Raw genomic sequence first — 22933 nt, forward strand, 5'->3', positions numbered from 1 at the left:
TTATCAAATGAACAGCAGATGTTCACAGATTTAAAGACATTAACAATATCACATCCATTTGCTCACTTTATGACATATCGATTCTGTGCAAATGCAGCTCTTATTTTCCAGTGTACACAGGAAAAAAAGATGAAAAAACTGCAACAATCCCTCCAGTCAGGATTCCATCTTTATGATTCGACACAAAGGTCAGTGTTTCCATGTTGTTGCTTTTTTCCCCCTGAATACTGAGATGCCAGCAATTGTGAGGAACCCAGGCTCAGGTGTGTACCAGTGCAATGCCCCTTTCTCACTGTGGTAGGGAAAAGTGAATTTGGTTGTAATAGAGAACTTGGATTGTGCAAAAGGGAGGTATCAATAACATAAAAAGTAAACCAAAGGAACAAATACATTTTTGATAGTGCACATTCCTTAGGAATAGCATCAAAGTGGTTTTCGCTCAGATCTAGTGTCCTGACGCTGGTGGAGGATGCAGGTGCAGTGTGACAGGGAGGGACAGGGAGGGCCAGCAGCAGAGCTGCTGTGGGATCTCCTCCAGGCTGTCCAGCCAGAAATCACCGGAGGGATTTATTTGCTGGAAAGTGCCAGCACAGGAATCTTTGAAGGAGCAGCTGATCCGTGTAACCATGGACAGCTTTGCAAAGGCTCCTCGCAGACCAGCTCCGTGCTCTGGGGTGCGGCGAGGAACCTGCTCTGCCCCGCCCCAGGGTCTGGGGAGGGACCCGGGGGGCTCCTGGCACCCCCCGCCCGCTGCCTCTGCTGCCGGCCCGGGACAGCATCCCCGGGAATGGGACCGGAACCGGGACAGCCTCACTGGGAACGGGACCGGGACAGCCTCACTGGGAATGGGAACGGGACAGGGACAGCCTCCCTGGGAACGGGACAGCCTCCCTGGGAACGGGAACGGGACAGGGACAGCCTCCCCGGGAACGGGCTGGGGACACCGTCCCCGGGAACGGGCTGGGGACACGTCCCCGGGAACGGGCTGGGGACACGTCCCCGGGAACGGGCTGGGGACACGTCCCCGGGAACGGGCTGGGGACACGTCTCCGGGAACGGGCTGGGGACACGTCCCTGGGAACGGGTGGGGACACGTCTCCGGGAACGGGCTCCGTTACCGAACTCACCGCGGGCCGGTCACCGCAGGCTGAGCTGGGGACAGGGGAGAGGTTGGCATTGCTCAGGTAAGGCCTGTGGGGCTGAGCTGCCACAGGGATCACTTATATTTTAGCTCAGATTCTTTTATCTCTGAGTTTATTACAGAATATGCTGAGCTGGAGCAATAATCAAGTTCAACTCTGGTGTGAATGGCCCACCTTGGTATACATTAGCACGGTGCTCTAACCAACGACAGCACATCAAAAACACACCCACCGTTTTCCTCATGCTTTTCTGGGTCTGTTACTCCAAGCCACGAGCTGTAACCCTTTCCAAACGGAGCCCGTTTGTATTGCTGTGCAGATCCCTCCTGGTTGCTAGGCTGCCAACACAACACAATAACACTTGGTTTTGTTTTTTTCCAGCAGGTCATGTCGGTTCTTCCGGATCTTCACCTGCATTATGTGCAGGCTTGTCAAAATTTGAGCCAGCCTGAAAACCCCTTCATTGCTCGTGTGCTTCAAGAAGCTGATAAAAATGATGAAATGTAAGAAAATAACAAGTGGGGTGTTTCAGATGCTTCTGAAAGCTTTAAACGGGGTAGCAGGATGAGGAATTGAAAAATGAGAAAGTTCATGCAGTTTCAGGCTTAAACATAAATCAAATTTAACATTTATTGCTGAAGTTCTGGTTTGACTCATCTTGACATCATCTTGGCAGAAGTTTGTAGCTATATATCCTTTCTGGGCAGCTTTACAAGCAGTGAAATCAAAAAAAGTGAAAAATGTACAGGACGGTGCCTTTCTGTCCCCTAAAAAAGCCAAACCCAGTGTTTAGTCATCCTGACTCCCTTCTTTGTGTCTCACTCCTGTTTAAAAAGCCTCAGCTGCATCCAGTTACCTTCCAGCTGGTCATACTTCCCTGAGTTGTCACTGAATCCTGCCAAGTTATTAACCACCCATATTCCCTCTCATTAAGGGTCTGGATACTGCTTCTTCTCATGGACAGTGCTGGGATCAAAGTTGATTGTCCTTTGGGGGGAAAAAAAGTGAGAAAATGAAATGGTTTGTGTTAGGTTTTGATCCTAAGGGCAGGATAAAATAAATAAAGGAAAGAGAGCAAGGAAAAAGAAGATGATGAGGTAACCTCTGAAATAATCTTTACTTCCATCTGCCTTCCCCTCATCTTGGCTATTCCTGTTTTCAGTACAAGCATGAGCAGTGCCTTCAGAGAGGGCAGTGCTGAGGTACTGCCTGGATCACACCACCTGTGCGAGAGCTCCAGTGAGGGCAGACATGGGCACACCTCTGGTCTGGAAAGAGAATTAATTTCTCGCTATTGTTTTACTTCTCCCCATGTCCTTACATTTTTATGTTATTGCAGAAGTACAAAGGGAATCACATTAAAATTAGCTGGAAATAATCATCTGGTGCCTGTGCCAAGAGTTACAGATGATGATCTTGGAGTTCTCACCTCTGTCTTAGGCCAAGCTGCCTTTGTCACAGGTAAGATTTTTCCCTGTGTGTTTGACATTGCTGTGCTAATACAAGGAAACATGATCAGTCTTGATTTCTGCCTTAGTTCATCTTTGTTTCTTTTTGTTCAGAGATCAGTTCAATGCAGACATGCATTTGTCACATTCCTTATTCTTCATCTTTTTCAGGTTTGGATCTGGCCTATAATTTATTGACTGATGCTGGAGCAAAGATCATGGCAACATTCCTCCAGGTGCCAAGAAATGTTTATCTTTCAGCAACTTGTAATTTATTTGTCTATAGTAATATTTATATTGGGGACTAGAATGAGCTGGTTTGGCAAAATTCCAATAACTTTGACTATCACATCCCAATCCATCCTACTAGAACCTCAGATTGTATTCTCTGTGGAGTTTTTAAAATTCTGGTAGAAGGCCTTTGGATACTTGGCTGCAGTGTCCTGAGAAAAGAATGATGGAATTAACTATGGGGCTTTTAGGCTCACAGTTCAATTCAACAAAGGGCATAGTAATGGTTGTGCCAAGTGTGCCAGGGCCTTTGTTTCAGCTATTTTATAATCTCTGTTAGCCTTTTTATAGGCCTAAACGAAGGGAATTTTAATGCAGCCTTTTTGTCATTGTCAGCACTGGGATACAGGTGGAAAATAGTGAGTTGTCACCCTGTGCCTGTGTTCCTAGAATTTAGGGGCACTGTAAGGTTCACAAAATGCCTGAATTTGTGCATCTGAACTCGACCACCTGCCTCATGCACAGGGCTCCATGACAGATTTTATGCCTTGCCCTCATCATCTGACATAATTTGGCATTCTTTAACTACTTCTCCAACTCATGAACTGCCTGAAATGCTGCGAAGGGCAGAGTTTTGTACATGTATCTCCTTTTTGAAAAATACAGCTGTGTTTTGGGGAAAAAAAACCCTCTCATTGCTTCCTGCTTTGTTTGCTCCCAAGGAAAACTCCTCTCTGCAGTATCTGAACCTGATGTTCAATGACATTGGCACAAGGGGGGCAGAGCTGATAGCAGGAGCGCTCCATGTGAGTATTTGCCTGGGAGATTGAGGCAATAGCATCTCATTTGATCTTTTTTCTTTTGATGACCAGCACTGGCTGTGCTGCCAACATCAGAGCTGGCTGAAAGGAGCCTCTGTCTTTGCTCCATTCAGCATGCTGCTGTGTCACAGGGATTGCCTGGTTTCCCAAGGCACACTTCAGAAATCAGATTTCACACAAGAGAAAGTTGCACTGTGCTGCCATTAACACTTCATTATCCATAAAAAGACATAATTGTCTATAAAAAGCACAACTATTGCAGCTGGGTTTTTCAGTGTGAAAAATGCTATGCTACAGGATATATAATGCCATCATTTTTCCCCTTTTCCCCCAAAAAAAAATTAAATTAAATTTGCCTGTACTTTAACATCAATATTTGTATTGATTCAAGATGTCTGAGGCATGTTTTCAAAACTTTGCCTTACAGCAGCACCACAAACTCAAGTTTGTTATTTTTAATGTGGTTTCCCAAGGAAATGAGACTTGTGTGTAAGATTTGTTGTGTTTGTGAAAGGAGACTCACATGAGCTCTTTTTTCCTCCTTCACAGTCTTTGAACCCTGAACTGATTTCAACTAAATTTGACAGGCTTCCAAAACACTAAGGCTATGCTGTAGATGTGCAATGCTGGGCTCATACAAGGCTTACCAGATTTAAATTAGTATTAAGGCAATTTGCATCTCAGATGCCAATTTAGGCAGAAATATTTGCCTGGATTATGTTCATGAGTGTGACAAAATTCATGAACTTGGGAGAAAGAAAATAGAGGAGTTTTGCTTGCAGACTCTCATATTTGGTGCCACTGAGGGAAGCCTGAGCCAAGAGCTGAGCCAGTGTTATCACTTAGACACAATTCTTCTGGAAGGTTGTTTTGTCTCTGTGTGATAACCAGCAAAATTCACATGAAAAAGAGGACAGTGTTGTTTTCTGCTGTTTTAAGGCCATCTTAGAGGAATATATATTTTTTAAAATTTTGTCTAGAGCAATCAAAGTCTTATGCACCTGAGAATGACTGGAAACAAAATAGGAAACCAAGGTGGGATGTTCTTTGCTTCAATGCTAAAAAATAACTCAGCCTTAGAGAAGTTGGATCTTGGAGACTGTGATGTGGTGAGTAACCCAGTAAAATTATCAGCAATAAGACATAAGTCTTTCAAGGGTATTACAAGGGTCCTGCAGTGCTTAATTAGGGGGAAATGCCATCTGTTGTCATTGATTTTGTGACAGCCAGAGGTAACAGAATATATAATATTGCAATGTGTGCTTGAAAAGGCACATTGCATAAAGCACCTGTGAAGACAGAACTGGGAATGTTTTAGAGCCACCATGTCTCTCTGGGAATTCAAGTGCTTGGTTTGCACATTTTCTGAGTTTTTTTCTGCTGTTCCTGTCTGTTGAGCTAAGTCCTGTATACTTCATTTTGAAGAATGGACTTCTTATTCTCTGGAGAATCTTTTCCCTCTAAAGTTAGCAGTGCTGCAACCCCTGAAAGTCACTCATCCCATAACTCTGCTGCTCCTCTCAGAGCGTGGCCCATAAAGGACATAAGCACAGCAGTGCTGGATTGAGTAGAAAAGCACCGAATTTACTCTTGGACAATGTGGTTCCTCCAAGCTGGGCACTGGGACTTCCTACACACTGCACAAGGAGTCTCAGGAAGTTGTGGGTTACTTTTAAAAGCCTACATTTGTCTCCTGGAAATTCAGAATTTGATTCTGAGCCAAAAGGAGAAATACCCCTTAGAAAGTGTGAAGGTGTTATGAATACATGAACAAGGGAAGTGTAGGCAGTGTAGGATTTATTCAAAAGCTTGGTATGTATGTGCTTGGTAGGGAGTTGATAGAATTGGTTTTAAATGAGATGGCTTTGGTACAGACCAGCCTACTTGAAAAGTAGCATAAATATAAAATAGAGGGCAAATTAGAAGGATATTTATTTAAAAAATCTAAATTATCCCGATTCATACCAGATCTGAATTTACCTGGTGGATTAATATTAGGGGAACACAGATAAGCTGATTTTGCCTCATAAATCAGGGAAATCAAAATATAGGATCAATTGAATGGACAAGTATTTTTCAGATCTATTATTCTTGCTTTTTATTTTCTGAGTTGCCAAGTCATTTGTACTACTTAGTCTAATTTCACTCTGCTATTCCATAAGCAGTTGGCATTGGTATTATCAGAAAATCTGTCATGTGTCTGTAAGCAGTTGCCTGCTATAGTCCCATCTCTCTACCTCCAGAGTAGATGAAGGCAGAAATAATAGTAATGACAATAATGGTAGCTGGATCTATACACTAAACAGGTTTCTCTAAAGAGTTTATTTTCATTTCCAGGGCCCGCAGTGTCTGACAGCAACAGCCATAGCCCTGACACAGAACAAATCACTCAAAGCCATAAACCTAAATCGTCCTTTGCTATCCAGCCAACAGGTATGTGAGTGACTGTGGAGTCAGCTCAGAGAGTTATGGACATCTGAACTACAGAATTAAATGTTGATGCTTCACTGATATTTGCAGGGATGTAGACAGTATTGTAAAACTGCAAATATCCCTATAGTATTTTTCTTATCTTTTTTTTTTCCTTTTTAGCTTTAACATAACATGTTGTTTTGTGGTTATTTTTATACAATATAAAAAATACAACACTACTGATGACCAGATCTTGCAGTTAGTTGCATAACACTCTTTTACTGAGGCACAGCTGTATCTTATCCTAAAGTCCAGCTTAATAAAATTGAGTGTATGTTTCTAGGAAGAGACCACAGTTCATATGGCTCGGATGTTGAGGAGTAACTCTTCTCTTGTGGAACTACATTTGGGCAAGCATGAAATGAAAAACTTCGGTGTAGAACAACTGTGTGAGGCCCTGTATGAAAACTCCAGCCTGAGATACCTTGACCTTAGCTGGTGAGAGTGATTAAATGTGGCACATTAGAAATTCATTTACTTAGTAACTTCGAAAAAAAATTAAACACGTGCATCTCTCTTTCAGTAATAACATCATTTCTGATGGTGTGGAATTTTTGGGAGAGCTGTTAAGAAGGAACAGAAGCCTGGAGATCCTGGATCTCGGTGCAAACCGAATAGAAGATGTTGGAGCCATTTGCCTGAGTCAGGCCTTGGCAACGCGGAACAGGACTCTGCAGGCGTGAGTATTTGCACAGCTTCCCCAGAGACTGCAGCTAAGAAACCTGCACTTTGCAATGGCTGAAATGGCATCACAGCTCTGGGTCTTCGTGTTCACAACAGGAAAGTCAGGATGTTCAAAACGTTCTGGGCAATTTTTCCTTCTTGGGGAAACAAACCTGTGAGAGACTGGGTGGGATTTCTTTATTAAGCATCGGTGTCTGCTGCCATGTGAGCTGCTCCAAGACCTGGGAGCACCCTGGGGTGCTGGAGGTGAGCCCCAGGTCTGCTCAGAGCTCTCACAGCTTTCACAGTCCCTCTGAGAGGGTGCAGGGTGAGGCCATTGATCTCTTTCTGTGCCTTTGAAGCGCAGGTCCCTGTGGTGCACAAATGAAAACAAGAGCTGTAGGCCTCCAGAATTTTGAGATAATCAGATTCCACGCTGGGATAAGGCACTATATTTGTTGGTTCTGATCTTCAACACTTAAGAAAATCCTCTGTTTAAGTTTGCTTCCGGGTGAACCCAGAAGAGCTGTAATCTCTCCATCAGGGTGTCTTTTGCAGCAGCGTTAAACCCCACAGGCAGGACATAAAAGCTGATCAAAGGTGTTACCTGAAGCCAGTAGTTTTAAGCAGCAGACTGAGGAGGTGGCTGCCTCTGAAAGCCTTGCAGGTTCTCTAATATAAAAATAACTGCCACTTCACAAAGATCAAAGCTTAGCCTGGATAAATGCCAAGGCTTGGGCTTCAAAGCAGACTAGAGATGAGACCTGGCCACCGTGCAGCAAAGTCACTGACACTGAGGAATGCAATAGTGAGCAACCTGGTTGCAAGAGTCAGGAAAGTGCTTTGAGAAATGGAATAAGTCCAGAGGCCAACTGCCTTTGGCAACCTGAAAAAGATACTGGAGTAGGACTGGCTTTGATACAAATAAATTATTATGTTACAAATAAAAAAGTTCTATGTATGTATGAAATATAACAATAGACTAAATCATAGTTAAATTCTTAGTTAAAACTAAGAGATGGGAATTCTACGGTTTGGCACACATTTTCTCTGTTTTCTAGGTTGTCCGTTGTAAGCAACAATATAACTGGCCAAGGACTTGTAGCTCTTGCACAGGCAATGCATTCCAACATGGCACTTTCCCATATTTACATCTGGGGGAACAAAATTGATAGAAGCACCTGTGTGGTAAGTGTTTGGTTGTGAACTCATCTGAGAAGGCTGGGGTTTGCTTGTTCTAATTTGTCTTTCTGTTGTTGGGAAGCAATTAGTGAACAAGACACCCGATTTATTTGGGCTTTTCAATGTGGTTATAAAATGGCGGTGCTGTGTTGCAGTCTGGGCAGGATGGGAATGAGAAGACTCTGACCAGAAGGCTGTGAGAGTAAAACTCCGATTTATTCAAAATACACCGCTCTTTTATACAGAGCTTTGTGAGGACCAACTCCATTGGTGCTGAAGTGAAAACAACATACAGCATTGGTGCAAAGTGCTTGACGCACAGTGATAGAACTTAACTATAAACAATGTGAACAACAAGAGAGATAAAGAATTATTTACATTCTTTCCCAGCTCTTTCCCAGGCTTCTGCCTGGCTAGAAACTCTCGTTTCTCTCTCTGACTGAATCTGAGTCCCACAGTGCTGGGATGAGCCTCCCTGGAGCTCAGCACGCTGAAGGGACCAAGTGCCATGTGTTGCCTGTGTCAAATCCCGGTTTCCTTCGTTGCAGGCATTCTCGGAGCTGATGGCAGTGGGCCGCCTGGAGCTGGGCTGCACAGACGTGGCTCCCTACGAGGTGGACGGGGAGGTTCTCCTGGCAGAGCAGTCCCACGGGCTGGCCAAGCACCGCTACTGGACCCCGCGCTGCGCCGCCGTGGCCCCCGGCGCCGCCAACGCCAGCCTGCAGATCGTCCCCGTCTCCGAGTATTTGTGAGCAAGGCCCATTCCTGGGCACTCCCAGAGCCTGAGCTTTCCCTACCTGCTTTCTAGTAAAATAGGTTATATCAGTATCACACTTGGTGCATGTTGTTTCTTCGGGGTTTGAGTCTAGGAGGAATCTACACCTGCTTGAAATGGCAACAGAGAGAAAATATCAAACAAATTGCCTCCAAATTTGTTGCTAAATCATGCTCCATCTATTAAAAGTCTGTAACTATGGAAAGGTTTGCAGCCAGGCAGAGCACAGTGACAAAAGTAACACCCAGGACTGCTGTTGGGCAGCAGATCAGGTATCCTGCAGAGTCAGATTCCTGCTGATGTTGAGAGCTTTGGGTAAATCCATTTGTTAGCACTGTTCTCCATGAACTTTTTCCTTTTCCTTAGCAATTCCATCCTTTTGATCTTTTTCCAGTAGTGACATTTTAAAAATCAAGGTAAGTGAACTTAAGCATTAAGCACAGCCATGCTAGAATTTAAAGCTGGTGAACCCAGTTTGCTGGGATATACATGGAATTTTGATTAAATTAGAGCATGTACTTGTTTCTTATACTACAAATAGAAACCACCACCGAATCTTCTGTCATTTCTTCTCATCTCATGAAAATTGCCTAAAAACATTTGTATCATTGTAGCCCCGTGGCAATTCCTACACATGAGTAAGACAACGTATCCATGTAATGGTAAACATTGTTTAATGGTTTGTGTAAGTTTAGGAATCACTCTGCTGGTTTCCTTTTTTCTATTCACTCTTCTCATTCCTGCAGAAGTGACTTAATTTATGTTCCTGAACAGGAAAAGTCAACAAACAGGACAGCAGGGGTTTGCTCCAAACCTTTCATTAATGGAATCCTCTGCCCCTCTAAATGTGTGTGTTAAATATTAGCATAAAGTACCAGAATGATCTGTGACTGTATGTACAAGAGCAAAAGCATGAGGGGAAGAATGTAAGAAAGTAAAACTAGCTGGGAAGCAGCAGTGTACCTGCTGCTGTTCTGAGTCTGTATTATCACTGTGGTAGAGTAGGAACAGGAAGACATTTGGACACCTCTTCCCCAGCTGAAATGACCAGGGCAGTTGTGAGAGCTGGTGAGGATGGAGGTTTGTTGTCATTTGGTTTGTTGGTTTTTTTCATCGCCCTCATCCCCAAACACAAATTACTCAGCTCTTGCTGCAAGAGTCCCTGGTATCCTCCAAGGACTTAGGGCTAAACCCAGAGCAGGAATGTTTGTTCTGCACACCTGCACAGGGCCCTCCCAGCCTGCAGTCACCGCGCTGAGCACAAAGTCCATACATCACCCTGTGAACACCCAGCTCTGTATTTTAACTCTTGGTCAGCAGGAAAGATGCAGCAATGAGACCTAAAGTTGGGGATACACCAAACTTGAGAAGTTTGAGAAGAATCTGCTATGAGCATTCCTAAATTTTGAAGTTTGGTTTGAGAAGAATCTGCTATGAGCATTCCTAAATTTTGAAGTCATTTGATAATCCTGGGTTGGTACTTTTCTGAGTGCTGCTGCTCTGGATCATTGCAGGTGACACTCTGATAGTGTCAGTACTGTCACACTGGTGACAGAATTTCTTGCTATAAATACCACTGCAAGATTCAGACAGGTATTTTTTAACATGTATCTTTCTTCACCTTGTCAGGTATATGAAGTTCAGTCTAATTTCACTGCTTAAATTAAATTTTAATTTACTTGTATGAATGACATTTGTTAATCTGAGGCAGTTAACAGGTACCCAATTCTACCAACAGCAATATTGTGGTTTTAGTGATGTGGTAAGATGGCAACAATATCACAGTCAAAATATATCAGGTAAAATGGCATCTAAAGGTGCCTGGTGTATGTGTTTGAAGTATTTGCACTCTATCTGAACCCTTGTTTAAAAGCAGCTTGTTCAGCCCATAAAGCCCTCTTCATTACTGACAATATCCATAAAAACAGCTCATGTGTTAGTTTTCTTTGATATTCCTCTGTAAGAAAGGGCTGCAGAGTAATTCCTACCAAATTCTGTATAAACAGCTTCCTCTAAACTAAAACAATTATTTGTGCAAAACCTTGTATTGTTTAAAGACGACCATGCTAGAGACTTCTATTTCTTCCTTTCTCCGACCTTGAAATTCTTAGATGTACCCTGTTTTAGAGGGGAGACAAATGAAGGCAAGTGACTGATCCAGCAGGGCAGGGGTGCAGCAGAGGTCCCCCAAATCCTACTGTGTGCTCCATGGTCCTCATGCCAGGGTGGTGACAGGGGCTGTGCCTGACTGGTTCCCTCCTGTTTTTGTTGCTACCCCTTGTAGTTATAAACAGGAGACACAAGGTGAGGGAAAATTATAAAACAAGTTTATTAAAGTCTAACATAAAACACTTCAGGCTAAATATGTACAACTCCCTCCCTTCCCAGGGAATTATAAAATTGAGAGTTGAGGTATATACAAATAACAGAGGAAAAATTGTATATACATGGCAGATACTTTAAAAATAATTTAACCAAAGAAATCAGTCATTAGTCCTTATCTGAACTTAGTGCTGCAAGGCTTATTGAGCCTCTCCTGGATCACAGTCCTGAAATCCTTCATGTGGGACTTGTCTGCATTTGAAAATTGTTTTGTAGCACGTGATTTCAGAAAGGTTGTCATGCTTTGTGCCCACTTAGAGGCACTAATTTAGAAGCAAACGTGATACAAGGAGATATTTTCACCATCAAACAGTCAATTCAGAGATTTAGAGATGCAGATAAGCTATTCAGGCAAAACTTGCACCAACCTCAGTGCAAAATTGACTGAAACAGCAGTGTGACAAAACATGTCACATTCTTTGTATTACTCTTCACAGAATTATTGAAATTCCTTCTTTTCTTTTGCAAGGACACATGCCTAGAAAGATTCCATGCTCTCCCTTATTAATCCCTTACAGAAATTACCAATACTGTTATAAGCCTTGTACTTCAAAATGAACCCAGAATCCTTAAGCCTAGGGCTTACATGTGCAGCTGATTTCCATGCATCTATTGGCAAAAGGTACAGGTGTAGGTTCAGACCTACAGCCTGAACACACCTACAAATATATATATATATATATTTATATATATTTATTTATTTAAAATCTATATTCTAGTAAATGAATACAGTTGGTAGAGATCATACCTCAGCAGCTGAGATATCTTCACGAAAGATGAGGATAAAAATCAAGATTCTCAGATGGGGACTCAAGAGTGCAGGTCACTAAATTATTGCTCCAAGACAAAACTAAAAGCCTGTGTATTCTATTAAGAAAGGTTAAAATTGTTGTCTTGTAAAAAATAATGAATATCTTCTTGTCTATAAAGAAAACTAAATGACTAATAAAGCAACTGTTACTGTAATAAGTATCTAAACAAATCCTGTATAAATCTAAGCACTGTATTTTTTAAAAAAGTCTGAAATCTAAGAATACAGTAATAAGCTATAATATTAGAAATATAAAACCAGTCCAAACAAACACTGTTATGGAATGCATTTTCTATGTAGGAATGTAGTTATTGTTTAGGTTTCTCTCCAGAGCTATTATCTCTCCTGGTCATTTATCCTGGATATGTTTATCCTGAGCTGCTTTTCCTCAGCTACCAGCAGCACATCATTAATTTGTCTTCCAAAGCTGTTTAAATATGCAAGTTATCAGTTGTACAGCATTTTCTTTCTCAGTATTCATGACTACACTTATGTCTATCCCAAGATTTCTGCTCTACTTTCAGAGAGAGACAGGAAAGAGGAAGCTTAATACAAGCTACAGACAGTCAAAATCCCAATTTTGTGGTTCTTCAGTCTCAAAAGGCTGAGGAATCCCTCAGGGGCTACACCAACAACAGAAGCTGAAAGACACAAGAGGAGAGGCAAAGGGAAATGCCAAAAATAAAATACCAGAGAACTTTATCCTTTGTCATTTGCCAGCATTATGAACATCAGCTGTTCATAAGCGCTGTGGGACAGCCAAGCAGGGAAATTAAAGGCCCTGCAATAACTATCTCCAGTGAGGACAGTGTGAGATTCCTGCATTAGGGATGTTCCTGTTGAACATGGCTGTACTCCTGCTGGCCATGGTAGGCTTCATCAGCAAATCTACTATATATTAAAGCATAAAATTTAACCAAACAGCAGGTTATAAACATGCCCCATACTAAAAAGATCAACACAAAACAGCAAAAGATCTATTACTTTACAAATACAAATGTAGGAAGAGAAAAAAAAAATTACAGTCACACTCAGGAGTCAAGGGACCATTTTCAGACTCTTTAAATGAAATCCTTCAAGAAATTTTTCACAAGTCTGTTTAATTAAGGTGCAGATTAATTATTACTCCATGTAGAACAGAATCAGTTCAGAGGTATCTTCTATGCTCTTCTATTTATCAGCGTCTGGACACAAGGCATCAGTGGAAATAAATGCTAGCACCAAGTAAATAACCAACAAAGGATAGCTTTAAATGCATTGTTGGTACAGTATCATGACTGTTCCATTACTGTTTGATTATTACATAAATAATGTTTACAATTGTTAATGGCACAAACTGGCAAAATGGAGTAGAAAAGTACTTCTATTGTCACCTAGTTTTTTATGACCCTACCAAGACATTAAAATGTTGCTTTTTAAATATGTCTGTTGCTAGTAATAAAGCCTGTCTTTGCCTGGGCCTTGCTAGGTACCAATTTTGTGCAGTTACTGTGGACAAGTGACATGAGAGGTAAAGCAATACAAAAAACTTTAATTAAAACAAATCAGTCAAACTTTAACAAAACCTTGCCTGGAAGAGTATCAATCTGCTTTAATGCCTCCTCATGTAGTGTTCACTTATTATTTTCACAGTGAAGGGCGGGATTTATCTCCTCTTTTGTACCTCCTGTCTAGCACAAGAAGCAGCACCACTACAGCAAAAAAAAAAAAAAGGATTTTCAAGCTCTGATTCATGCCTCACTAATTAATCACTGCATCTTTTCACCTCATCTACAACATGCATGTCCCAGTTCTCCTTTTGTTGCTATTTGTGCCAAACCCATGGTGTTTTAAGGATGTGAAAAATAAATCTGAGACAAGATACAACAATGTTGGATTCACTTCAAACAAAGAAAGGCAATTTGTTGGAAAGAAGACCCAGGAGTATCTATGCCATTAGGATGCTCCCACTTGCTACACTTCAGACAAAAATTAACCCTCCTTTACTTTTGTTGTCAGGAAAATAACACCCAAACCTTTCCCTCTGGTCAGGCTCCACCTGAAGATGGCACTTCTGGCAGGCAGCAAATTGTGCAAGCACCTCAGCAGAGCATTGACCTGCCTTCATCAGGGACCATTCTAGCACCTTGGAGTGCAGGCTATTACATCCAAATTATGATTTCTCCCAACACCTCTGGGTTAAACTTCCTAAACTATCAACTATGGCTTAAAATATCTGTTCTCAAATGACACTGTGACACATCAACTCAGCAGGAATATGGAAGAGAACTCTAGAGCACATTAACACATGCAACAGAGAATTCTTAAGGCAGGTGTGTTGCCGGAATCATCTCCTGGAAATTAGTGTTAATGACAAACAGAAATTTGATTGTAGATTAGCACAACCCAGCACTGCACAATGGAAATGCCTTATAGGTGTCTTTACACAGGAAAACAAAGAACATGTCCAACTCTGAGAGCATGACTGGTTGTTTGTGTTCATCTTACCAAACATTCCCAAGTTCACTACCAAACTACCTGGATGGCTCTGCACTGCTCTGTCAGTACAACTGCTGCAGGAAAATGAACTGAGGTTCTGAATATCCGGTCACAGCAGATCTCAGTAACGTTTCTGATGAAGGGGACTGGCTCCCTGTCACAGGGAGCAGCATCTGATGGTCTTCAGTCCCAATCGGGAGAGGAAGTGCTAAAGACATCTCAGAGGGTTTCACATCTATGGACTCTGATAAAGGACTTTTCTGACTCTGAATGGATTCTTGTTCGTTGAAAGAATTATCAAGTGCAGTAGAATCAGGGGAAGTTTCAGGTCCTGTGGAAACAACAATAAAAAAAAAAACCAGAAATAAATGTTCAAAAGCTTGTGCACAGATTCTGTAAATTCCCTTTCCAATGACTGTCAGAACCTACACCTGGTGTGTCACAGGCTGCCTGGGCAGCTGGGATATTGGTGCTTCCATGTGCTGCAAAGCCAAGCCAGCTGTAAGTACAGTGTAAGCACTGGGAATCACATCTGCTGCTGCTTGTAGTGTGACAACTGGAAGGATGATGCATTCCAACATGATCTCTACTCGGCTGAGTACAGAAGATAACAAACCCTTAACATCACAGTGTACAAAGGATCTTTGGAAAAAATGTAATCATGGAAGTTTCCTTCAGATTTTCCACCCCAGAAAGTCTCAGAACCAGATCTAAATCCAAGCATCCTGGTTTAACTGAAACAGCAGTGTACAAAGCATCATTTGTCTGTAAACTTCTTTGGAAGATAGCATTTCTTAACTCCATTCCAGCCAGATACATTACAGATTTTATCCAGTCAATTCAAGAATTACTTTCTATTTTTAATTGAAACCCTGTTAGTGTGTTCCTTGCTGCCTTCCTGCTGGAATGCAGCCAGCCACTTCTCTTGGAAGGCTCTGTGACTAAGCCACATCAGATATCTGACCCTTCCTCTGCCAAACCATGCTTCAAAGTCTGTTATTCCAGTGCTGAGGCACTCCTGGCTGCCTGCTGTCTCTCCAGGAGAGCTGACCTGCCTTGGCAGCTCTCCCAGATCACCCCTCCAGCTCTGCCAGGCCCTCTCCACACTCAGTGCTGTCCTGCCCTCACCACTGGCTTCCTGCTGCACTGGGGCTCCCCTAAATTCCACGCTGCCTCTGCACATGGCTCATTTCCTCACCCTCTCCCTCCCAGTCCAGATGTACAGACACAATTTATTCCCTCTTCCATATGACAGAGGCAAGGCATTTATGGTCAATACACAAGGATGAACAGAGGACAAGGGGTATGGAGCCAGTGCTGATACAGATGCTTTTGGCCCTAAAAAAAACTGCTATCCAAAATTCCTTTGTTTTCTAATTTTAGCCTTGGATGAGCAAAAATATTTATTCAGCATGGAAGACAAAAGAGGTTTCTTAACCTTAAAGGTTTCTTAACCTTTCACTGCACAACAAACTCACCTGTGTGAACTTTTGTTTTGTGCTTCTTAAGATTTTTTATATCTGTGTAGGAATTTCCACACATTTCACAGATAAATGGTCTTTCACCTGAAAAAAAATTGGTTTGGCAGTGAGAACAATCTTGATGTTGGAAAAAAAATACAGCCAGAGACATAGGATAATAGATTTCAATGTTCTACTTTGCAATACAGCTTTGTAACTCTTATTTTGTCTGTCTCTCTATTAGAATAAAATCACTTCCAGAATACTAATTTAAAACAAAGCAAGAGGACCCAAACATTTTAACTAAAGCCTCAATCATACATCACCTACACTGTGGCACAGACACTACTTTAAAGGCAATTAAAAAAATGAATGAATATTTTCTTTACATTATGTTAACCCAGACATATATAAATTAAGAAACTGTTCTACTTTCAAATACAGACCAATACAATGTATTTTAAAGGCAAAAGAGTAAAAGCAGATTACAATTTATGGTGCAGGAAGCAGCTTGTCTGAAAACTGACCTGTATGGGACCGAAAATGTTTATTGAGCTCTCCAGAGGAAATAAAACTCTTTTCACAAATGCCACAGATATATGGCTTCTCTCCTAAAGGAAACACAAGCACATTGTTATTTCAACACATAAACCAGAATACACATTAAGAACAAATCGAAACGAAGATAATGTCCAATGAGACAAAGTGCTCCCAAAACTGGAATCAAAGGAAAAACAGCACGAGGAAGGAGCTGGATGAGAATCCCAAGGTGGATTTTTGGGTCGTGCCCCTCTCCAGGAGCCCCGTACCTGTGTGTTTGCGGGAGTGGGTGATGAGCGAGCTGGACACGGCGAAGGCTTTGCCGCAGCTGTCGCACACGTAGGGCTTCTCGCCGGTGTGCCGCCGCACGTGGTACGTCAGCGTGCTGGCCTGAGCGAAGCGCTGCCCGCAGCGGTCACACACGTACGGCTTCTCCCCGCTGTGCTTCCTGCAACGACACCAGGAGTGGCACCACGCTGAGGGACAGCCACAGGGAGGGCTCTGTGCCCTGATTGTCCTGCCACTGCTCCCACAGCCACAGGGGCAGCTCTGTCCCCTGATCCTCCTGCCACCGCTCCCAACAGCCACAGGGACGGCTCTGTCCCAATCCTCCTGCTCTGCCCCAACAGCCACAGGGATGGCTCTGTCCCGTTTCTCCTGTCACTGCCCCAACAGCCACAGGGACAGCTCTGTCCCAATCCTCCTGCCACTGCCCCAACAGCCACAGGGACGGCTCTGTCCCCTGATCCTCCTGCCACTGCCCCAACAGCCACAGGGGCGGCTCTGTGTCCTGATCCTCCTGCCACTGCTCTGACAGCCACAGGGACGGCTCTGTCCCCTGATCCTCCTGCCACTGCCCCAACAGCCACAGGGGCGGCTCTGTGTCCTGATCCTCCTGCCACTGCTCTGACAGCCACAGGGACGGCTCTGTCCCCTGCTGCTCCTGCCACTGCTCCGACAGCCACAGGGGCGGCTCTGTGCCCTGATCCTCCTGCCACTGCCCCAACAGCCACAGGGGCGGCTCTGTCCCCTGATCCTCCTGCCACTGCCCCAACAGCCACAGGGACGGCTCTGTGCCCTGATCCTCCTGCCACCACTCCCACAGCCACAGGGACGGCTCTGTCCCCTGCTCTGCCCCAACAGCCACAGGGACGGCTCTGTCCCCTGATCCTCCTGCCACTGCCCCAACAGCCACAGGGGCAGCTCTGTCCCCTGATCCTCCTGCCACCGCTCCCACAGCCACAGGGACGGCTCTGTCCCCTGCTGCTCCTGCCACCGCTCCGGGGTACAGCTGAGCACAACTGAGCTGGCATGAGCACGCAGGTCCTGTGGGCAACACTCACGGCCTGCTCCCCCTGCCACTGGCACATCCGTGGTTCAGCTGAACTGAACCACAGGCCCAGCCCGTGGGAACTCAGCATGCTTTAGGGTGCTGAAATATAAGATGATGATTCCTTACATGGGAGATTTCTATGGGAATATCATTCCTGCCAAAGTTGCTAAAAGCCCCATGCACACGGCAGTCAAAACTTCTCTCACTTCCCATTTCCTCTCTGATGCTACAAGTAGTTTAAAGGAAAGATACCAGACTCAGGCTATACATTCATCCAGCACAAATCTCCTCCTTAATGAGCAACTACATCCACACAATTACTCTGTTAGGCATTGTGAGAGAAGCCCCACAAGAAAAGAAGTAGATATCACTTTCATGTGTAACTCTTACTCACACCAGAGTAAATGCTGTTTAAATAAACCCAAGGATAAGCACGTGCAGGATCTCACTTGTGCCTACCTGGCGTGGATCTTCAGGTTGCTCGAGGTTGCAAACTGCAGGTTGCAGACATCACATTTGTAAGGCTTCTCCTCTCCATGGTGCATCCGGCTGTGGAACACCAGCTGGCACTTCTGGGCAAAGCCTTTGTCACAGAGTTCACACTTGTATGGCTTCTCCCCTGGTGAAAAACAACACCCTTGTGCTCTCTGTATTTACATAAGAAAGCTTTGCAATCCATGACCTGACCAAAGCTCAGGTGTCTCTTCTAATACTTCTTACAAATAACATCTTGGAAAATCCTGTAATCAGTCCACTGAAGTGGAATGTGCTAGAGCACAGAGGATAACAGGACTATTTTTTAACACATTATGTTTGGGAGGGAAAAAAAAAGTAATAATGTTTTTAATAGTGCCAGCTTCTCCACATTATTTTAAGAATGCTGCCACTTCAGCTTCAGACGTTTCAGATGTTCAGAATAACAGACTCCTCTCTAGCTACTGAAACTATGATTTAGTACTGAAAAATGCAGAAACATTTAATGTTATTTGGGTCTACCCCTGCATGCACAGTGACAGCAGACAAAATTTCAAGAGGAAGAAGTCAGAATCTTTCTAGTGCTGCACTCCCAGGCTGTGTGTGATCCCAGACCTCCACAGCCCATGAGACTTGGCCAGTGGCTTACCTGTGTGAGTTCTTACATGAGTTTTCAACTGATTGCACTGGGTGAAGGCCTTCCCACAGAGCTGGCACACGTAGGGCTTGACCCCTTTGTGTATCCTCATGTGCCGACGGAGGCTGCTGGCTTCGGAGAACACCTTCCCACAGGTGTTGCACACCGGCTTGGCTTTGGAGAACTTCTGGTCCAGCTCCTCCCCCGAGCTCTCCAGCTGGTAAGTGCTCTTGTCACTGGCTATGTTGGACATGCAGTGCTCCTTCAGGGCACAGCTCTGCTGAGGCTTTCCCCGTTTCTGTTTGGCTGCCATGCTCTGGGCCAGGATATCCTGTGCCGCCAGCGTTTCGCTCTCCACCACCGCCGCCAGCTGCAGCTCCGAGTTGTCGCTGCCCTGGGCTGCCTGCTCTGTTATGTGTGTGGCCAGCTTGTTTGCATCTAAAAACATCTCAAAGGACGTGTTCTCAGCCACCTCGTTCTGATATTGGAGGGATTTATTCTCCGTGCTTTTGGGGGGGCTGAAATTCTTCTTTCGCTTTTTGGGTTGTGGAGATTTCTTTTCTAAAGCTGCTTTCTTTGCCTGTGGTGGAACCAGCTCTGCTGCAGCAGCATCTTCCTTCTCCTCCCGATTGTTGTAATCTCGGAGAGTCAGGAGGCAGGTCTGCTGGTTCATTTCAACATTCCCGGTGATACTGGATGTCTCTGTGGAAGAGGGATTAGCAATAAAAGCAAAGTCCTCCATCTTGATCTTGCATTTAGTGACCACTTCTTCTACTTTGAGATAGTCAGCAGCCTGGTGAATCTCTTTAACATTCCAGCTGCAAGGAAACAAGACTTGGATGAAACATTCTGGACAAAGTAAACATTTGTTCTGCATCAACTGTATCACAAACAGACACAGAGCTGCAGAAGAGTTACACTGTCGTAAAATGTAACTTTGAGAACACACAGTAACATTTAATTTCTTGGAGCTGTAGTACCACAAGGCTCTAAAATGTCAATTATTCCTGAACTGCAGGTCTGTGTCTAGTGGGGTCTACAGACCCTCAAACTGGGGATTTTATTTTAGTTACATGCCTCTTGTAGAATTTTAAGTTAAAAGTCAACTTGTAAGTTGCTGAGGGCTGGACATGGGCTTGTTGGTCCAAACAGCTCTGAAATAACAGCACAAAGGGGTAAAACACTGGAAAATAAAATATATAAAATACTATTTCATAAACCTTCTGGCCAAGATCTCAGGTAATTCACTAGCAGTGCATTCACCTCAGCACTCCCATGGCAGGTGAATAAAACATTAATCTTGTTTTAAAAAACAATTTTCAAACAGTCTTAATTCTGTATCAGCTGCACACAGAAACTAGTAATACCAAGGAAATCCTCATTTAAACCACTACACTCTATTTTTCAGTTTCTGCCACACATGCCTTGATGGAAAAAATCATCTGGAATAGGTGGCAACATGTACCATGAGTGCATTTATGGACTTACAGCACTTTAAAGAGAGATTCACAGTAAACAACCTCATTCTAACAATAAACAACTTGCCACAATTGCTCCCCATATGAGTACAACTGTTTCGGTATCTTGTACTATGTGAGTGCTGGGTTCAAAGTCCCTTCCTGATGTCACCCACCACCTCTGAGGACAGCAGACTTTGCAGGCAGCTCCATCAATCCCTGAAGGGTCACAGGACAAAATGACAGGTGTCACCTACAGCCAAATAGTTCTCTATGGGCAAGAAAGGTATTTTCACCTTCCTTGGTACCTTCACCTTCCTCCTCCTTCAGAGAGCCACCTGCTCAGAAAATGCAGAAACCCTCCTGCTGCAGTCCCAGATGGACATCATGAACCCTGCACAGTTCTGCTCACACCTAACTGGCAAAGCACCAATCACTAACTTCAGCTCTGCTGCTGTTAATGCCTGTAGCTAATTTTAAAAACCCCTCTGTATCTGTGTACTTAAATTATTGAGTGTGAGTTTTGACACTTCAGAAACGAAAAGTTTTAAGCCTGCATCTGACATCAGACATTGAGAAAGAAGTAAAAATCCTGGACTTGGTACATCCTTCATGAGAGACAAATCTCTTTTGCTGAGAAAAAGGCACTGCAAAGAAAAAAGCATCCTCATTGTATGTGAAGCAGCACAACAGGCACAAAATCAATGCAGTAATGAGGGGAAACACTTTTTCTGTGACTTCTTTTAGGCAATGCAATATAAAATTTTAAGTAGCAGATCATGCAAATTCTAACAAATGTGACTTAAAACTGTGCCTATCTTCACCCATCCCTCAGACTTAAGTTTCTACCACATCCACAGTTCCTGTGTTTCTGAAAAAAAAGACTACGGTAATTCACCCCCAGACACACACTTGTCCTTCACTCTCCTGGTAATCATGCAGGATGTTTAATCTCCCCCAAAGCAGACAGAAACAGCAGGAGACTGAAACTAACAATTAGTGAAATATCAGACAACACACCTTTATTTTGGCACTCACATGTCATGTGGTATTTCAAAGCAAACAAACACAGGAACTTCAAGTTGTTAATATTCATTAAATCCATCTATTTGTTTCTCCAGATGTTATTACAAAAAATCCATCTCTGCCTTACCACAAAGTTTATTTCCCTATTCCCCTTTAACAGCATGTTACCTGTCAAGGTTTAAGTTTCCTGTGTAAATAAATTCCAGGAGCTTTTGGAATCCATCAGCTTTCACTTGAGTCTGATCCAAGACAACGTTGTTGTCAGTTGCGTCTCTGTAAAAGGCCCCGAAATACTCGCTGAAGGAGGCAAGCACATTCCTGTGTGCTTTGAACTGGAATTCCCCGATGACCACGGTGCAGTCGCAGAGGAATCCGGCCTCTCGCTGCTTGTTCAGCCTCTCCAGCAGGTGCTCACAGTGATGGGAATACTGCATTTTGACAACGCGCTGCACACACTTTCTGATCTGCGAAAGCAAAAGAAAAAAAAAATCAATTTATATGCAAGATTTCACCTTTTTTACCCCTTAACAGAGTTAGCGATCACAGAGGAGTGTCCGAACAGCGTCCTCGCTCCGGGCAGCCCGGCAGCAGCAGGGACAGCGAGCTGGTGGCTGCTGCTCGACCCGGGAGCGCGGGCAGAGCCCCGAGTGCTCCCGCCCCCCCGGGATTAGCCCGGCTAAGCCCGGTTCTTCTCACACCGTGTCACCCGAGGCTCGGACCGGCCAGCGCTCATTCCACGGGCGGCTGCTCCCGGGCGCGGCACCGGCGGTCCGGAGCGGTCCCCGGGCCCGGAGCAGCGATCGGGGCACGGGACCCCGCGGACGGGACGGGACAGAACGGGACGGAGCCCGCAGCGCCCTCCCCGCCTCGCCCGGCCCGGCCCCGCCGCCCCCGCGCCCCCGGCCCCGCCCGGGCCGGCCCGAGCGCCGCGGGCCCCGCGCACCTGCGGAGGGCAGAGAGCGCCGAGCGCCGCTCAGGCCGCCATGTCCCGCTGACGCCGCCGCCGCTTCCGGGACGCGAGTTCCGGCCTCCGCGCCGGGGGCGGCTCGCGAAATTGGGATAAAAACCGGGTTTAATATTCCCGCCGGGCTGCATCGCGGGTTTAACTAAAATAACTGCGGCACGGAGGTTGAGAAGATGAGAGCCGTGCTGCGGTCCAGAGAGAAAAAAAAAAAAAAGCTAACCAGCTAGTGTTTCCGCCCGGTTTCGAACCGGGGACCTTTCGCGTGTTAGGCGAACGTGATAACCACTACACTACGGAAACGCCGCTGGTCGCTGCTTTTCCGGTGACTTCCCTAATTCTTTGAAGTGCCATCCCCGCTGTCCTACCCCACTGTCCCATTCTACTGTCCCCGCTGTCCCACCTCACCTCTCCCCGCTGTCCCCTCCGCGACCTCCGCGCCCCCTCCTGTTCCGTGCTCAGCGGGACCTGCACCCCACGGACCCCGCAAATCCCGCCGGGACCCGCAGCCTCCCCCGACCTCCTGTCCCCCCGCAGCGCCGGCGGGCCACCCCCAGCGCGGGTCTCTGCAGGTGTGCCAGTGCTCTCCGCACACACCAGCAGTGGCAGCATCGGTGGGAAGAAGGAATTTCAAGGAGAA

At 44.7% G+C, this 22933-nt stretch overlaps 2 protein-coding genes and 1 non-coding gene across 11 annotated transcripts; 1 reads left to right on the plus strand and 2 right to left on the minus strand.

Annotated features, from left to right (window-relative positions):
• Positions 1 to 565: 565 nt before the first annotated feature.
• Positions 566 to 8792, plus strand: LRRC34 (leucine rich repeat containing 34). Of its 8 annotated transcripts, XM_072933603.1 has the most exons (12): positions 981 to 1024; positions 1099 to 1184; positions 1524 to 1645; positions 2482 to 2603; positions 2762 to 2826; positions 3544 to 3627; positions 4623 to 4751; positions 5980 to 6075; positions 6398 to 6552; positions 6638 to 6793; positions 7839 to 7965; positions 8508 to 8792. In XM_072933603.1, the coding sequence occupies exons 3-12, from the start codon at positions 1530 to 1532 to the stop codon at positions 8709 to 8711; spliced, it is 1254 nt and encodes a 417-aa protein (XP_072789704.1). In that variant the 5' UTR covers positions 981 to 1024; positions 1099 to 1184; positions 1524 to 1529; the 3' UTR covers positions 8712 to 8792. The 8 variants fall into 8 exon arrangements, with proteins under 8 accessions (XP_072789702.1, XP_072789701.1, XP_072789705.1 ...); XM_072933601.1 differs by lacking the exons at positions 981 to 1024; positions 1099 to 1184 and adding an exon at positions 566 to 674 and having other exon boundaries at positions 1527 to 1645; XM_072933600.1 differs by lacking the exons at positions 981 to 1024; positions 1099 to 1184 and adding an exon at positions 612 to 674.
• A 2247-nt stretch (positions 8793 to 11039) lies between these two features.
• Positions 11040 to 22432, minus strand: MYNN (myoneurin). Of its 2 annotated transcripts, none has more exons than XM_030279995.4 (8): positions 22276 to 22432; positions 21501 to 21796; positions 18862 to 19667; positions 18198 to 18357; positions 16675 to 16853; positions 16393 to 16476; positions 15884 to 15970; positions 11040 to 14736 (listed from the first exon to the last, which is right to left on the minus strand). In XM_030279995.4, exons 2-8 carry the CDS (start codon positions 21764 to 21766, stop codon positions 14468 to 14470), a joined length of 1851 nt encoding a protein of 616 aa, XP_030135855.1. In that variant the 5' UTR covers positions 21767 to 21796; positions 22276 to 22432; the 3' UTR covers positions 11040 to 14467. The 2 variants fall into 2 exon arrangements, with proteins under 2 accessions (XP_030135855.1, XP_072789699.1); XM_072933598.1 differs by lacking the exon at positions 22276 to 22432 and adding an exon at positions 22031 to 22179.
• A 91-nt stretch (positions 22433 to 22523) lies between these two features.
• TRNAV-AAC (transfer RNA valine (anticodon AAC)) lies at positions 22524 to 22596 on the minus strand. Its single transcript has one exon. It is a non-coding gene; the product is annotated as a tRNA-Val (tRNA).
• Positions 22597 to 22933: the final 337 nt, after the last annotated feature.

Source organism: Taeniopygia guttata, chromosome 9, assembly GCF_048771995.1.
Source record: "Taeniopygia guttata chromosome 9, bTaeGut7.mat, whole genome shotgun sequence".
In the NCBI taxonomy this organism is placed as follows: domain Eukaryota; kingdom Metazoa; phylum Chordata; class Aves; order Passeriformes; family Estrildidae; genus Taeniopygia; species Taeniopygia guttata.

What these genes read in the sequence shown, in the direction of transcription:
- LRRC34 (XM_072933600.1), top strand. Translation starts at nt 627, where the DNA reads ATGGACAGCTTTGCAAAGGCTCCTCGCAGACCAGCTCCGTGCTCTGGG. An exon ending in GCTGATAAAAATGATGAAAT is followed by an intron (nt 1,646 to 2,481) that starts GTAAGAAAATAA and finishes ATGTTATTGCAG; the next exon opens with AAGTACAAAGGGAATCACAT. An exon ending in TTGATAGAAGCACCTGTGTG is followed by an intron (nt 7,966 to 8,507) that starts GTAAGTGTTTGG and finishes CCTTCGTTGCAG; the next exon opens with GCATTCTCGGAGCTGATGGC.
- MYNN (XM_030279995.4), bottom strand. Translation starts at nt 21,766, where the DNA reads ATGCAGTATTCCCATCACTGTGAGCACCTGCTGGAGAGGCTGAACAAG. An exon ending in GGAAACTTAAACCTTGACAG is followed by an intron (nt 19,668 to 21,500) that starts GTAACATGCTGT and finishes GTTTCCTTGCAG; the next exon opens with CTGGAATGTTAAAGAGATTC. An exon ending in CCACTCCCGCAAACACACAG is followed by an intron (nt 16,477 to 16,674) that starts GTACGGGGCTCC and finishes TGTTTCCTTTAG; the next exon opens with GAGAGAAGCCATATATCTGT.